Consider the following 15,043-nt stretch of genomic DNA (forward strand, 5'->3'; position numbering starts at 1 on the left):
GAAATAAATAAAAATATTTAAAAAAAAAGAAAATTATTAGAAAAAATAGGGGCGCCTGGGTGGCTTAGTCGGTTAAGCGTCCAACTTTCGCTTAGGTCATGATCTCGCAGTTCGTGGGTTCGAGCCCCGCGTCGGGCTCTGTGCTGACAGCTCGGAGCCTGGAGCCTGTTTCAGTCTGTGACTCCCTCTCTCTCTGACCCTCCCCTGCTCACACTGTCTCTCTCTCTCTCTCCTAGAAATAAATAAAAAAACATTTAAAAAAAGAAAATAATTAGAAAAAATAAAAAATAAAGAAGGAACCATCACCAATCATGATAATAATAACAACCGCGATAATAAAGTAAGGTGGGAGCGCCAGAGGAAGACGCATATCCAGGTACAGTGGGTGGGGGATGGGAAAGAGGTCGGGGACAGACTGTCAGTGACACTGCCACACGGATGGACCAAGATATTGGCTTCTCTGTCACGGGCATCTGGGTGGGGCTTCGTGGCCGCAGGCCACTTGTTACTAGCTGTGGGTACTTATTTATTTGCATAGTGCAAGGTATAAACACCAGTGATTTTTTGTGCTGTGACACAGCGTGGGTTAGGAAGCCCTGCTATATCGAACATCAGTGGTTTTCGCTGCAGAGAGACGGAGAGAGAGGGGGAGACACAGAATTGGAAGCAGGCTCCAGGCTCTGAGCTGTCAGCACAGAGCCCGATGCGGGGCTCGAACTCATGGACTGCGAGATCATGACCTGAGCTGAAGTCAGATGCTTAACTGACTGAGCCCCCCAGGCACCCCATTACTTTTTTTTAATGTTTACTTATTTATTTTGGGAGAGAGAGAGATTGAGAGAGAGACTCCCAAGCAGGCGCCTGTGTCTGCATGGAGCCTGATGCCAGGCTCCAACCCATGATGGCGAGATTATGACTTAACCTGCTGAGCCACCCGGTCGCCCCTGCATCCTACTTTTAGAGAATGTCCTGCATCCTAGAGTCGGGGCATGGGTCACGTGTCTGCTGCTGAGCCGATCACTGCAACTCAGGTCTGTGAGCTACAGTGATTGGCCAGGCCTGGGGCGCCACCCCCTGCCTGGAGTCCCAAGTCACGTCGCCCACTGTTCCCCACTTTGGTCACCACTGAGCGCCCTCCGGCCCCACGGTGAGGGACAGAGCCTTGTGTGCCGGCCACTTACCGTGACATGACCCCAAACGTCATGTTTGGAGGGAGAGAGGGCACCTCCTTCTTGATGCGTCGGTCATCCTGGTCACTGATGCGAATGTCGTTGAGCTGGCGGTAGAGGAGGTTCTCCCGGGCGGTTACCAGGCCGGCTTTCACTGCCCCACGGTTCATGGCGATGTAGTCCCGGGTCAGCTCGTGGGGGCACGTGGGCTGCTGCTTAAACACGTTCCAGTGTCCGATGGCTGAGGGCAGGGGGGACGGAGCCAGGGCACAGCGGTCAGTAGGCGAAGTAAAGCAATCACCTGACCGAGAACAAACTGGGGCACCCTCGCCTCCGTTACCCCAGAGCCTGCTGTGTGACGGCCCTGCGTGGCCTGCTGGGAAGGGAGCAGTCGGGGTTCCCAGAGATCCCGGGGGGGGCACCCAAGTAGAGCCAGGTTCACCTGGCCTTTACCTCCTCAGGGCCATCAGAAGGTTGGTCCTGAGCCCCTTCTGTGCTCGGAGCTCAAACAGGACAGGGCACAGTCTCTTGTCTGGGGTCAAGGGTCCACACTGGCTGGGGCCCACGCTGTTGCCCTAGCACCTTAGACCTGGACCCTGCACGGGCCTCCCCATCTCGGCCAAGCCCAGACTGTGGCTTCCACCAGAATCACGCTGTGGGGCAGACCCCGCGACTCTTCGGCTCTTTCCCAGCCACCAAGTGGCCGACCTAGGTTGAGAGTTCCCGCCCCTCCCCGCTGGGGGCTCCAAGGCACGCGTGCTCACCTTCAGGGACCCCTCCATCCAGCCCCCGGATGTAGAGTCCGTAATTGAAATCAATCCCAGGCAGACTGCAACTTCTTTCCCGGGGCTTCCCAAGTTCCGCCTGCGTGGGGCAAGACAGACAGCCAAGGTGAGGGGAGCGGGATCTCAGACCAACCGCATCCTGCCAAGTTCAGCAACAGGAATCGACGGGACGCTGCAGGCCCTGGGCGTGACCTTCAGGGCTCCCAGGGTGTGGGTGGTAGAGCCCTCCCCGAGTGAGCGCAGGGGGCGCTGGGCATCGAGACATGACTGGAAAAGCTTGCCTGGTGTGCTCGTGATAAGGGACAGTGAGCGGGGTCAGGAGGACCCCCGAGGCCCTGAAAGCGGCGGTGAACGTGTGCGATGGGAGGGGCGCGCAGCAGGCCCTGCCCTGAGCGGCGGCATTTGGGGTCTAGCCTGGCCGGCGCTGGAAGCGAGTCGCCCCAGCGGATGCACTGGGAGGCCTGGTTCGCAGAGATTCCCCCGGAGGCCCCGGTTCAAGGAGGGGCCATCTTCCCTACCTGACTCCACTCCTACCAAAGAGGGCTTGCCTCACTGTCAGGGTCGCCCGTGAGGGTGTCGATGCTCCTTGAATCCTCACCGGCCGTGGGGGATGGTAACAAGGCCCCCCATCACCTTCCCGGTGGCTGGACAGAAGGGGGTCATAGGGACAGAACTGCTGGGTCACCAACCACGTGACTCCCCCTTTCTGTTCTCGTGATCCACGGCCCTAACGCATGGGCTGGGTTTCACAGGCCTCCAGCCGGGGGTCTTAATCATTAGGTTACACGGCCTCTCTCGGGGCGCCTGGGGGCTCAGTTGGTTACGCGTCTGCCTGTGGCTCAGGTCAGCATCTCATGGTCTCACGGTTTGTGAGTTCGAGCCCTGCATCAGGATCTCTGCTGTCGGCACAGAGCCCGCTTCGGATCCTCTGTCCCCCTCCCTCTGCCCCTCCCCTGCTGGGGCTCCCCTCTCTCTCTCTCTCTCTGTCAAAAATAAATAAGCTTAAAAAACAAAAAAAAGATTACACAGCCTCTCTTTCAAGTAGCAGCGGCCTGAGGTCAGAGGTCCTGTCCTGTACGGTGCTTCCGTGAGGCCGTGCTGAGTTCTGTGTGCAAAGTTCTGACTGTGCTGAGTTCTGACTGGGTGCTGAGTTCTGACCATGTGCTAAGTTCTGACTTGTTCCAGATACGATATTCAGTTCTTCCTGTGCTCCTCTCATGCAGAACCCATCACTATCCCCATTTCTCAGATGAGGAAGCTGAGGCAAACAGTGAGGTCAAACAGTTTGCACAAGGCCATAGAGTAGAAGTGGCCGATTTGGGACTCGAACCCGAGCTGTCTGCCTCCAGCCCACACTCAGATCCACCGGTTCAACAAACACTAACGAGTCAGTCTGTCCAGATTATAAATTCCTACGTGGCTGGAACCATGGCTTTTATTGCCTTCCTTTTCCTGGTGGCTTATAGCAGATGCTCAATAAATGCCTGAGTTTAAAAACCTCTTCCTCTGGGAAGCCCTCCCAGGTTGCCTTCAGTCCAGACAACTTCCTTTGTTAAACGGCCCCTCAGGGCCCTGAGCTCTACCCACAGGGCACTTACAAACGTATGCAGTAGTACCTCAGTAGCACCGATGGGCCTTGACAATATGACGCTCAGGGAAGGAGTCCATCACACCGGACCACACACTGCATGGTTCCACTTACACGAAAGGTCTCAAATAGCAAATCCACAGAGAGGAAAAGTAGAGTAATGTTGCTTACGGCTGGGAGGCGTGATGGCTATGAGGTGTCCTAACGTGGATGGTGGTGACGACTGCACAAGTGAATGTGCTGAAAGCCATTGCGCTGTACGCGTTATCTGGGCAAGTCGTATGGTACGTGAATCATGTCTCAGTAAAGCCATTAGAAATTACACAGCCGCGTAATTAAGTCGTTAATTGCACCACGATCAGTTCGATGTCGGTCTCCTCTGATGGACTGTCTCTCCGTCTTTATTTATTTTAAGGTTAACTTTTTTAGTCTTTTTTTTAAAACAGACCTTAAATTTTAAAGCAATTTTATGTTCACAGCAAAACTGAGTAGAAGGTGCCGAGATTGCCCCTCTGCGCCCCATGGACCCCCTCATTCCCACCTCTTTTTTACCCTGCGCCCAGCATGGCTGAGAGGCTAGGAAATAGGGGCTGAATGAACGAGGGAAGGAAGGAAGGAAATGTCTCCATGGAGACTCTTATCAGTTCTCATCTATGCATGGTTCTCCCTCTTTTTCCCTCTCAAATCCCAGGGCCCCCGCTTCCCCCGAGAGGGATGGAGTTCTGAGTCCCAGGCAAGTGCACGGGGGCCTCTGTCGGGTGGTTTGTTTTGAATTCCTTCCGCAAGACTCACTCTGAGCTGCAGACAAAGCTCTGGCTTCTCATTTGTTTATGAAAATGATGTGGCCTCTCTGGTGACTGCAGGGGAAGTTAATTAAAATGTGACTTCTCCAGGAGAGGCCTCCGTCTCCCTCAGGGCAAGTGCAGGTGGGCAGACTTCCAGCTGGCAAAGGAAAGACAGACAGACTCCAGAGTTGGCTGTGACTTGGGGGTGGGGGGTGGGGGAGCGGAGAAGCACGCAGGTGCCTCGGTCTCTGCGCTTTTTACCAAGCTGCCTGGGAATCAATAATCGCCAAAGTACTTGGAAGCCTTAGGCTGCAAGAGTTCTTTCCCTCCACAAATATCTTGTATGTGCTCTGCACCAAGCCCTGTGTTGGGGGTTCTAAGGTGAACAAAGCAGAGACATAGCCTTTGCCCTTATGATGTTCATTGTTTTGGAAAAGGGATACTTGAACAAGTAACAGTAGTCAAGTGCACCAGGGAGTTAGACTGGGGGGGGGGGGGCACAGATTGCCTCAAGCTGTAAAAAATTTGAGTCCATAGACTGAGAGAAGATTTTTGCAATGCAAATATCTGACAAAGGACTTTTACCCATCATATATAAAGAGCTGCTACAAATCAATAAGAAAAAAAAAAAGGCAGACAATCCTATAGAAGGATGAGCAAGAGACCTGAACTGGCACTTCATTAAGGGGATGTCCAAGTGGCCAGGATCCATATTTCAAGTTGCTTAACCTCTGAGAAATGCAAAATAAAAACTCAGTGCTCGCGGTGAGAATGCGGAACAGCCAGAACCCAGATATTCTCGGTGGGAGGTACAAACTGGTACAGCCACTGTGGAAAACCATTAAGCACTACCTATTAAAGCTAAGCATATGCCTGCCTGATAACCCCACAATTCCCTCCTGCACACCCAACAGAAGTGAGCGCCCATGTCCAACAAAGATGCATCTGAGAACGCTCACAGCATCTGAGTTCGTAGCAGCCACAGGTGCCAGAAACAATCCGGTGTATAGAAAAGTTGTGACGTAATCATTCCGTAGAATGCTCCGTAGCGGGTGTTCTCAATCCGGCAATCAGGGGAAATTCTGCACCCCCAGAGAACACCTGGCCGTGTCGGGGACATTATGAGTTGTCACAACGTGCTGGGTGGGGACCAGGGATGCTCATCCTTCAACGCACAATACAGTCCTGACCTCCAACAACAGAGGATTTCCCGGCCCCAAATGCCAACCGCACCGGGGCTGGGAAATGCCACCCGGCAGCAACCAGAATGAACAAGCAGCCACAAACAGCCATACAGGGGTTCCTATACGAAGCGCGGGGTGAAAGAAGCCAGATGCGCAAGGCACATGCAGACCAAGCTCAAACGCCAGCGGAACATCGGGGGTGCGGGTGCCCTTGGGGCAGGCGTAGTGGCTGAGGCTGCACAGGGGGCTTTGGGGGATCTGGTCCTGCTGTTCTTGACCTTCATGCCGAGCAATGCTGCCTGCTGTCCTTCAGAACCCAGTCATCTGTGATGTGACCGCGGCCACAGGTTGAGAGAGCGATGCGCTCTCGACGGCCACAGGGGACCACCTCCACACAAGCACCACGCAAACCCCGGCAAAGGATAAACAGCAGCAGCAACACAAAAGCAATTTGTTAGGTCCCCACGGGTTCTCTGCTATGCGCTTTTGCAACGGCAGGGTCCCATCCGGAATTCCCTGAGCGTTGGTTTTGTCATTTGCTCTGACTGTTCCAGACTGGAGTGTCTCCCAGAAGGAGGTCGAGCTCCCCAAGAATTCGGCCGAGAAGGGGGTTCGGCCTTTCCAGCCCACAGCTGGACTTGTTTCCCTCTCGGGCAGGTCACACGGTGTCCAAGAAGGCCCCTCGTAGGGCACCAAAGGGTCCCGGGCCCTTCTCAGCTGCGGCCCCAGAACACCCCCAGAGCTGTGTGCCCCCTGACCTTTTCCCGGGTTCCACCCCCTTCCCCAAACCCTCCTGCGCTTAAAAGTCCACACTCAGGAGTTGAGTCCTTCAGGCCCAGGGGCCGGGTGCTCTGGGGTCCCCGTGATGCCCAGAGGAGCGGCGGACTCACCCCCAACCAGCTCAGCTGGCCAGTGAGACAAGCTCAGGGGCCCAGCTTGGTGCCAACACACCGACCAGAGCGACACCTGTAACCACGGAGGCCGCGCACCAGGCTCCTTTACCTCCATCACTTCTATCTAGTGCTTAGAAGAATCCTACAAAGCAGTTACTACCATCCCAGTTTTCAGGTGCGCAAACGGAGGCCCAGGCAGCTTTACGGCCTTGTTTGCTCAGAGCCTCACGGCTAATGAATGGCCCGGGCAGGATCGGAACCCATATTTGACTCCACATGGCCTTCGCTGCCTCTTAACCACTCACTTGGCATTTAGCGTAAACCACCCGGCACTATTCTCGTGCACCAATCTTAGCTCTGCGGGTGAGATGCGGTTCTTGCAGAGTGGCCGTGGGCTCTGCACTGCCCTCCACACATGGAGAGCCAAGGTAGCCTCACGCCCAGGGGGCCCCAGGGAGGGTCGCTGTTTTCATGTATAACTTGGGGTTCTGGGAAGAGCTCCCACTTCAGAAAACACCGTAGGCCTGATGTGACCTGGACACAGGACAGCGACGTCGTGACCAGGTCAGGGCGCAGGAGAAGAAAGAAAGGTACCGACCTTGGACTGGCATTTTGGAGAGAGCTGACCGGAAGGGTTCTCCGAGGGGCTTCCAAAAGAGCACAGAGCCAGAGGTAGAAGGGCCTGGCCTCCTTTCCCAGCTCGTCCAGAGAGGCCTTCTAGAAGCCTACAGAGAAAAGCCTCTAGCAGGTGTCTGGGCACCTCAGGGGAGCTGTGCGAAGCCAGCTAAGCATTGACATATGGGTGCTCAGAGCTCCTGACCCTGAACTTCTAGATGCAGGCAAGCAAGTTGTGACAGACATCTGAGATCAGCTGCCATTGCAATGCAAGGTGATTTGAGGTCTCAGCATTGGTCGCCTGCTTCGCCATGGCCACCCCTCTGATATCCAAGAAACAGATGACATCAGCCACAAATCTCAGCTTCGATTGGCCACTCAGCTCCCCAAGCCACCTGTTCCCACCTCTAGTCCAGAACAGTACAGAGGCAACAGTTCTCAGGCTGGCACGTGCCAAGGTCCTGGGGCAGATGGCACGGCCAGGCTGTTGGGCCATGTGAAGGCTGGCAGCACCCTCCCCACACAGGGGTCTCTTGAAACCACCACAGTCTCTTTGCTGCAGAAGGAAGACAGTTAAGCTTCACTGAGCACCTCCTCCAAGGCTCATGTTCTGTGATCTCACTCAGCAAACCTGAGTTCTGAGTTCTGAGAACTTACTCTGTCCTAAGAGCTTCTGTGCTTCTCCCTGAACTCTGCCAATCCTACTGTGAGGGACCCCACAGCAGACCTCCCCCCAAACCCGGGCAGCTCTCTGAGTCAGGTCACATTATCGCCAGTGGATGGGTGGGGAAACTGAGGCTCAGGAAGAGAAGGGACCCATGGAGCCCTTCCAGCCTGCACACGCAAACCCCCTCCTGCATTTCCCATGTCTGATGGCGGAATTCTAAGGCGTCCCCTGCAAACCCTCAGGGCCTTTTCAGAGGCCCTTAGCTTTGCACGGCAGGGAAGTGGGACGCATGGGCCACTATTCAAACATGGCCCGGTAGCCGGGACCCCTCGTGGTCGAGATGCCCGAATCAAGAGGCGACGGCACACGGGAGAAGGATCCCGGCTCTGCGTCAGATCAGCCCGCCCTCCTCGGCACCGTTCAAACTGTGCCTTTTCCCGAGTTTCCTCTATCACAGGGTGGCTTGGCTGGAATACAGCTCTGGGTGACAGCTGTCCCCATCAGCAGACAGCTTCATTAAACCTCATTAAGATGTCATCCCTCGCTGCCTTATTTCCCGTCTCTCAGCTCTAATTAAAACCAGCTCTCTCCCTGTCCCAGGGGCCCTGGGATTCTCTGGGCTCCTTCTGCACCGCCGCTCCATCCGCCACTCACATGAAGGACCAGGCTCTGGACCCCACACTGGAGCAGGCCGGGTAGGCAGCCCCCTGCCCAGAAGCTCCCTCAGAGCAGCCAGTCACCCATGTGAGGGCCACTAGGGCTTTCTAGAGGCAAAGGTGACGTCCCCCCACCCTGCAGCCTGCTACCTCGCTCTGAAGTCACCTGAGACGCGAGAAGGATGCCCCCCCCCCCCCCGGAAGCCTCGCCAAAGCCACTCCTCATGGACCAGCTTGCAATTCAAGTCTGGGAATTTCCCACCCAATATACATTCGGAAATTCCTAAGTAGCCCCCGTTTCCCACCCAAGAGGCAAAAATGGGTGGAATCAGTTGCCTTTTTTTCCTGGATAGCCCAGATGGGATCCAACTCAGGGGGCGTTTCTAATATGGGTTTTCAGTCTGGGAGCTCAGTGCCTGGGTTCTGGACTTACTTAGCCTTAGACACTCGCTCCAGCAGGAGGAATCCCCCATAATCACGCCCGCCTCCTGGCGGCCACCCAGAACGGAGTTCGTTGACCCTCCAGCCCAGCGTCGGAACTAAATAAATGATTGCCCGACAGTTGAAGAGTCTCCACTCACTTTCCTGCACCCCATTAAAGTGTGGCTCCGTGAACTCCCACCGTTATGGCCTGGTAGTTATTAAATAAATATCTGCACACGGCCAGACCCATTCATCCGCACGCACGCACCTACCACTGTGCCGTGGAGGGGTAGTTCATTATTGTAAAACAACTTAAGACCCTCGAATGAAAAGCACAATATAAATGCAAATCGTGGTCCTGATTAGCATAGAGGATATTTATTTATTTCCATAATGAGAACCTCAGATAAACAATCATGTGAAATAAGGTACATTATGCATCAAAGGACTCCAGCACCGGCTTAGAAGCCCGGGTCTTTGAACCGTGTGCATTGTGTGAGTGGCAGGTGAACACGAATAATGATCCTAAAAAAAAGGCACACATGGGAAGACCACATCCATACATGATCAAAGGCATATAAAATAATGTCAAGTGAAAAAAAAAACAAATAAACCAAACCTCAGCAGGATTCAGAATCGTACATATACTATGGTCACGGCCACGTAAGGAAACTTCATTGAAAAAAACACTGGAAGGGAATATGTCACCAGTTGCATGAGGGCGTGTGGTTGGAGACAGGGAGGGGGGTGGACATTTTACTGTTACGATTTCAAAAGTCAACAGGCAGAGTTAAAGTGTGAGTGTCTATTTCCCACGTACCCGCCAAGGGTCAAAGTCAAGGTTCTTCTTCCGTATCATTACAATCCGCAAGGGTGATGGAGGGGATGGAGCTGCTGCCCCCAGGGCAGAGGGAGGCATGGAGTGGAGCATGAGGGTGGGGAGAGACGGCTTGTTAATGTCACATGGAAATGAGTCCCAGCTCTGCCACTGCCCGTGTGACCTTGGGCAAGTCACTTAACGTGTCTGGTCCCTGCTTCCTCGCCTGTAAGATCTCCCAGGGCTGTATATAGAGTGTCTAGTGGCATCGGCCCAGGGTGTGGCCTTGGCTACGGCTGTGGTTATAGGCAGCATTACGGGAGCAGCTCTCTGGGTCAGGCCAAGGGGCGTCCCAGGCAGTGGGCACCTGCCCACCACCCCTCCCCCACCCCTCAGCCCCTGCCTGGTTCTCGAGGCCCAGGCTGCCTTGTGCTTTGCCACTGGCCCGGTTCCTCCATCTCCCTGGGGCGGCCCCGGGCTCCCTTCATGCTGCCAGGCCCGTTACTGCAACTGATGTATGGCCCTTGCCGTTGAGGCGGTCACGGTGACAGGGCCCCTGCACTCCCTCCCCTCCCCCCCACCCCCCCGACAGCTTGAAGCCAGGTCCTTCATTTGCATTTACATGATCTCGCTGTGCAGCTTATGAGATCGAGAGATTTATTTGCTACTTAGCTTGATGTTTGATTACCCTCGGAGAAGGCGGTGAGCAGCCAAGTGCACGGGCGCGTCGCTCCGAGCCAGCGGCCTCTGGGGGCCGGTAACTCAACAGCAGGTTTAGGCGGATGAGGGGGGAACGCACAGCGTTTTGAAAAAGGCAAAAGTGAGAGGCTGGAAGGAGAAAACATCATGATTTGGATTTTTTTTTTTTTAATGAAAGCAACAGAAGCCGGCTGAGGTGTCATCGAATTACGAATGGCCCCAAGCAACTCTGAGGTAGCTCACTGTCCTGAGGAAACAACTCCCAGAAACTTCTCCTCCTGGGTGAAACCAGAGGCTCCTAAAATTGATGGTTCCGCCACCCCCTCCCCCTCCCCTGCCCCCCCCAAAGGTGAGGAGGGGTGAGGATCGCCTCCTGCTTACGGGTGTATTAACAGCTCAGATAGGAGCGGCTGGATCAACACCTGCTCTGTCAATTTCACCCAAGCTCCTCACCTGTAAAACGGGGCAAGAAATCCCACCTCTTAGGTCCGAAGCAGAGGTGAGTGAGCGGGGTGACCTCAGACCATGGTGGACACGGAGCTGGCCCCCAATAAACTGGCCGTTTCCTGAAGAAGCGCGGAATAAAGCGAAAGGCTCCCATAGAGAGAAGTCCCTCAGCGCCGCGCTTTGCCGTCAAGGGTCACGTACGTGTTGCGTGGGTTGTGCGCTGTGGGGCTGGATTCTAGCTCCCTGGCTGGCCCGGTCCGGATGTCCCCACTAGGGGGGACACAAGGAAGGCAAGACTGTTTTCACAGTAGTCTGAGCCGGGCACAGTGAGTGGCGGAGACCTGCTGCCGCCAGCCTGTGCCCTGTGGCATTCCAGATCCAAACAGCAGTCATCTGGAACATTCCTGAGACGTTATAATGTGGTGCTTATCAGAACCTGATCCTGGGGCTGAACCTCCTGGGTCGGAATTCCAGCTTCTCAACTCTGTGTGATTTTGAGCAAGTTGCTTAATTAAGCTCTGAGCCTATAAAATAGATGTAAGGAGAGGACCCAGTTCATAGGGTTGTTGGAATATTGGATAATGCACAGCAAATTCTTAGCAGAGGACCTGGAAGTTTCTTTTCTCTTTTTTCTTTTTATTTATTTTGAGAGAGAGAGTGAGAGCGCATACAAACAGGGGAGGGCCAGAGAGAGAGGGAGACAGAGAATCCCAAGCAGGCTCTGCACTGACAGCACAGAGCCCAATGCGGGGCTCGAACCCATGAACCGTGAGATCATGACCTGAGACGAAACCAAGAGTCGGATGCTTAACCGACTGAGCCACCCAGGTGCCCTGGGCCTGGAAGGTTCTTAATAAAAAGTAGGCATACTAGCTAGTGGTCTTCATTAGCCTATGCACGAATCCTCAGCAACTCTGTCTCCATTTGTGTAAACAGAGAACCGGCCGTAAAATTAATTCTGTCCATTTGATGGTTCCTCACAAAGTTTCACATAGAATTACCCTATGACCCAGCAATTCCACTCCTAGGTTTATGCCCAAAGAAACTGAAGACAGATGTTCAGACTAATATATGCACACATGTGTTCACGACAGCATTATTTACAATAGCCAAAAGGTGGAAAGCAGCTAAGCGTCCATCGACTGGCACATGGATAATAAAATGTGGTAGATCCCACAGTAAAATATTAGGCGGCCATAAAAAGGAAGGAAGTCCTCATACATGCTACCATGTGCACAAAACTTCTAAGGGAAAGAAGCCAGGCACAAGGCCACACACTGTGATTCTATCTCTATGAAATGTCCGGAATCGGCAAATCCGCAGAGAAAGCAAGCAGATTAGTCATTGCGAAGGAGTGGGGCAGACAAGGATGGCAGGGGCCGCTTCATGGGTACAGGGCTTCCTTTAGGGGTGGTGAATGGGTCCCGGAACTAGACGGAGGGGCAGCTACACAAGACTGAGGATGTCCTAAATGCCCAAGAATCGTACACTTACTAATGGTTAATGGTTAATTTTATGTGGATTTTGCTTCAACAAAAATTAATACATCTGCCGGAAGGATATACCATGCCTCCCATCCGAGCAATTTAGGAAATTCTCTTCTCTCTTTGGAATGAGAAAGGAAAGGGATGCAAATAAAGTGGCAACTGTGCCATCAGTTTCCCGTTGGAAAACATGGCTCGGCCCTAAGGAGGCGAGACTGTGAGGTGTGGGTGGGTGGGGCCTCGGCTGGGGCCGGAGTATGTAAGCCCTGTGTCATCTGGATCTCCTTGCTCTGATGGTCTGTGTGGTGGAAGCTGGTGAAGGCATGTCTGTTAGAGTTAGATCTTCATGAAATAGTTGCTCCAAAGCCGGCCAGAGGACCAGAGGACCAGAGGACCCATGACACTTGATGGATTCCATTTCACATCATGTCCCTCCTTCACTTCGAGAGGCCTCACTTTTGGAGGTGGGCGTGGGTGAGGAAGAGGAGCACTGGACTGTGAGCCTGGAGACCTGGGAGCTGGCGCCCGACCACCTTGCCTGCTCCCCATGGCCCCAGCCTCGTCTGCCCCGGGGGGACCCTGCAGATGGGTGATTTTCCCAGGCCCTCATTGTGAGCCAGCCAGGCGGCCACTATGACCTGAGTTTTATTTAGGGAGGTCTCCACCTCAGACTTCTTCTGGAGAGTGGGTTCTACGGCTTTCAGAAAAAAACGGAATCCCTCAGTGAGGCCATCTCGGAGGTCCTCACCCATGCACCTGGTGTAGACAGATGGGAATCTGAGTCCAGACTCTGACCCTTCTCACTCTGACTTTGGGCAGGTAATTTGACCTCTTTGAGTCTGTTTCTCATCATTCATGGCACAGGGATAACCTTCCCCACCACGGGTGGAGGGACCCGACTGAGACGAGCTCATGGAGACCAGGAGCCAAGGGGGCACCTGGTGCCCAGGAGGCGCGCACCGGCTTGGGGCGGCTCTTTCCTCGCCGTCCCCAGGCCTCTGCCGCATTAGTAAAGGCAAGAAACACCTCTGCACTGGTTTTGATGTGGCGTCCAAGGCGCAAAGGAGCAAGTTTCCAGACCGCTGAGGACAGAGAAACAGACCAGGGCCCCCTCCCCCACCCAGGGGGAGCCACCGGCATGAGGGGTAAATGACACATCTTTCCGGTGAGTTGGTCACTTCAGCTGCCGAGGGTTGAAGCCAGCAGACCACAGAACCCCAGCGGGATCTGCCTCAGGACACAGGCTCCCCACCAAAAAAAAAAAAAAAAAAAAAAAGTGAGTAAGAGAAAAGAAAGAGAGAAAAAGCAAAAGCAGAGAATGATCTATGTACTTTTCAAAACTTAAAACAGAAATCAAAGGAAAACTGAACTGTTTTAAGTTTTGACAGCTGCAGGGATCATTCTGTTTGGTTACTCTATTTATGTTTTCATTTTCTTTATAGATTCATTGAAAATCGCATCATGTATTAGGGAAGAAAAATGTTCAGTATTTCCCGCCCCCCCCCCCATAAACCCTTGTTCCTTCCTGAGAACAGATGAAAACGCCAGCTCCGCTGACTTCTGGTTTGATGTATATTTCATAATATCTCATTGATTGTAAGTTTTATTTCCATGTCAATAAAAAAAAACCGCATTGTAATAAATGAGAAGGAATTTAACACAAAATGGCAGCTGACCTGTTAGCAGAGCAGATAGCAGGGACGGAGGAAGAGGCTCTAAAGTGAAGCCTGTTAATAAGGATGGGTATTGATTTCAGCGCGAAGCTGGGTGGCTGAGGGACAGGGCCCCACAGCTCCCCCTCCCTCGCTGCAGCTGTGGGCTTCTTTTCTGGTGGGTTCTGGGTTGTGGTTTGTACAAGGTGACACAAGCGATGCTTCTCTCCTTCCGCACAGGCAGCGGCGGCCACTTGGCGGGGCGCACGGGGTCCTGGGCTCCGAACTTCAGGCCACACAGAGATGGGTGATGATCTGGTTTCGGGGCAAGGAGCATAGGGAGTGAGTTCAGAGGTTTGGGCTGATCAAGGAAAAAGATGTGACTTCAAGAGGCATTCATGCACGGGTTCCATTGACTGGGTGCCTCTGGGACAGGGGTGTTCTAGAAGGAAGTCCTTCACGGTGTGAGGCTGTCCAGAGACTTGTGGGTGAGGGGCCACCATCTAGAAGGGGAAGAGGGCAGAGGGGCTCCAGGGCAGGGGCATCGGGGAAGCGCAGGGGGGCTCAGGTGACGACCTTCAGAGCAGGGGCTCTGCAGGCTCTGACGGGCACAGGGGCTTGGAGTCTTCTGACCATAAAGCTCTATCTCATCAACAGCTAGCGGATGCTGGTGTCACTTTGAGAGCTGCGCAAAGCAGCCAGCCCCTAAGTGGCTAAAAATCTGCTTGTTTGGGCTATTTTTAAAAAACAAATTTTTTTCACGTTTATTCATTTTCTTTGAGAGACAGTCAGAGCACGAGCAGGGGAGGAAGAGAGAGAGGGAGACACAGAATCTGAAGCAGGCTTCTGAGCTGTCAGCACAGAGCCCGACGTGGGGCTCGAACCCACAAACCATGAGATCATGACCTGAGCCAAAGTCGGAGGCTTAACCGACTGAGCCCCCCAGGCACCCCGGCTTGGGCTATGTTTAAAACAACTGGATATGTAAACTATTGGTGCCGAAGGGCTTTTGAGCTAACGGGTCTTAGCCTGCTGCGAAGAAATGGGCATCCCGGGGGTCCATACCCACATCCTTGGCTCATCTGTGGAACCAGGGGCCCCAAGTGAAATGGGGGGCTTGGCTGTCGGGGCTGGTCTCCTATCACATCCTCTCCTTCAGTCTCCCTCCGCTTCTCGCCT

The 15,043-nt window shown here is 53.8% G+C and overlaps 1 protein-coding gene across 1 annotated transcript in view; it reads right to left on the reverse strand.

The window, feature by feature from the left end:
- The window catches only part of CFAP77 (cilia and flagella associated protein 77), a 132,588-nt gene that overhangs the window by 56,731 nt on the left and 60,814 nt on the right, over positions 1-15,043 (reverse strand). Inside the window, exons 2-3 of the mRNA XM_039229654.1 lie at positions 1,934-2,033; positions 1,182-1,410 (exon numbers count right to left, since the gene is read on the reverse strand). Of these exons, the coding sequence (XP_039085585.1) occupies positions 1,182-1,410; positions 1,934-2,033 (329 nt within the window). The remainder of the gene's footprint in view (positions 1-1,181; positions 1,411-1,933; positions 2,034-15,043) is intronic.

Source organism: Hyaena hyaena, unplaced genomic scaffold (assembly GCF_003009895.1).
Source record: "Hyaena hyaena isolate Hyena2069 unplaced genomic scaffold, ASM300989v1 scaffold_38, whole genome shotgun sequence".
Classification (NCBI taxonomy): Eukaryota; Metazoa; Chordata; class Mammalia; order Carnivora; family Hyaenidae; genus Hyaena; species Hyaena hyaena.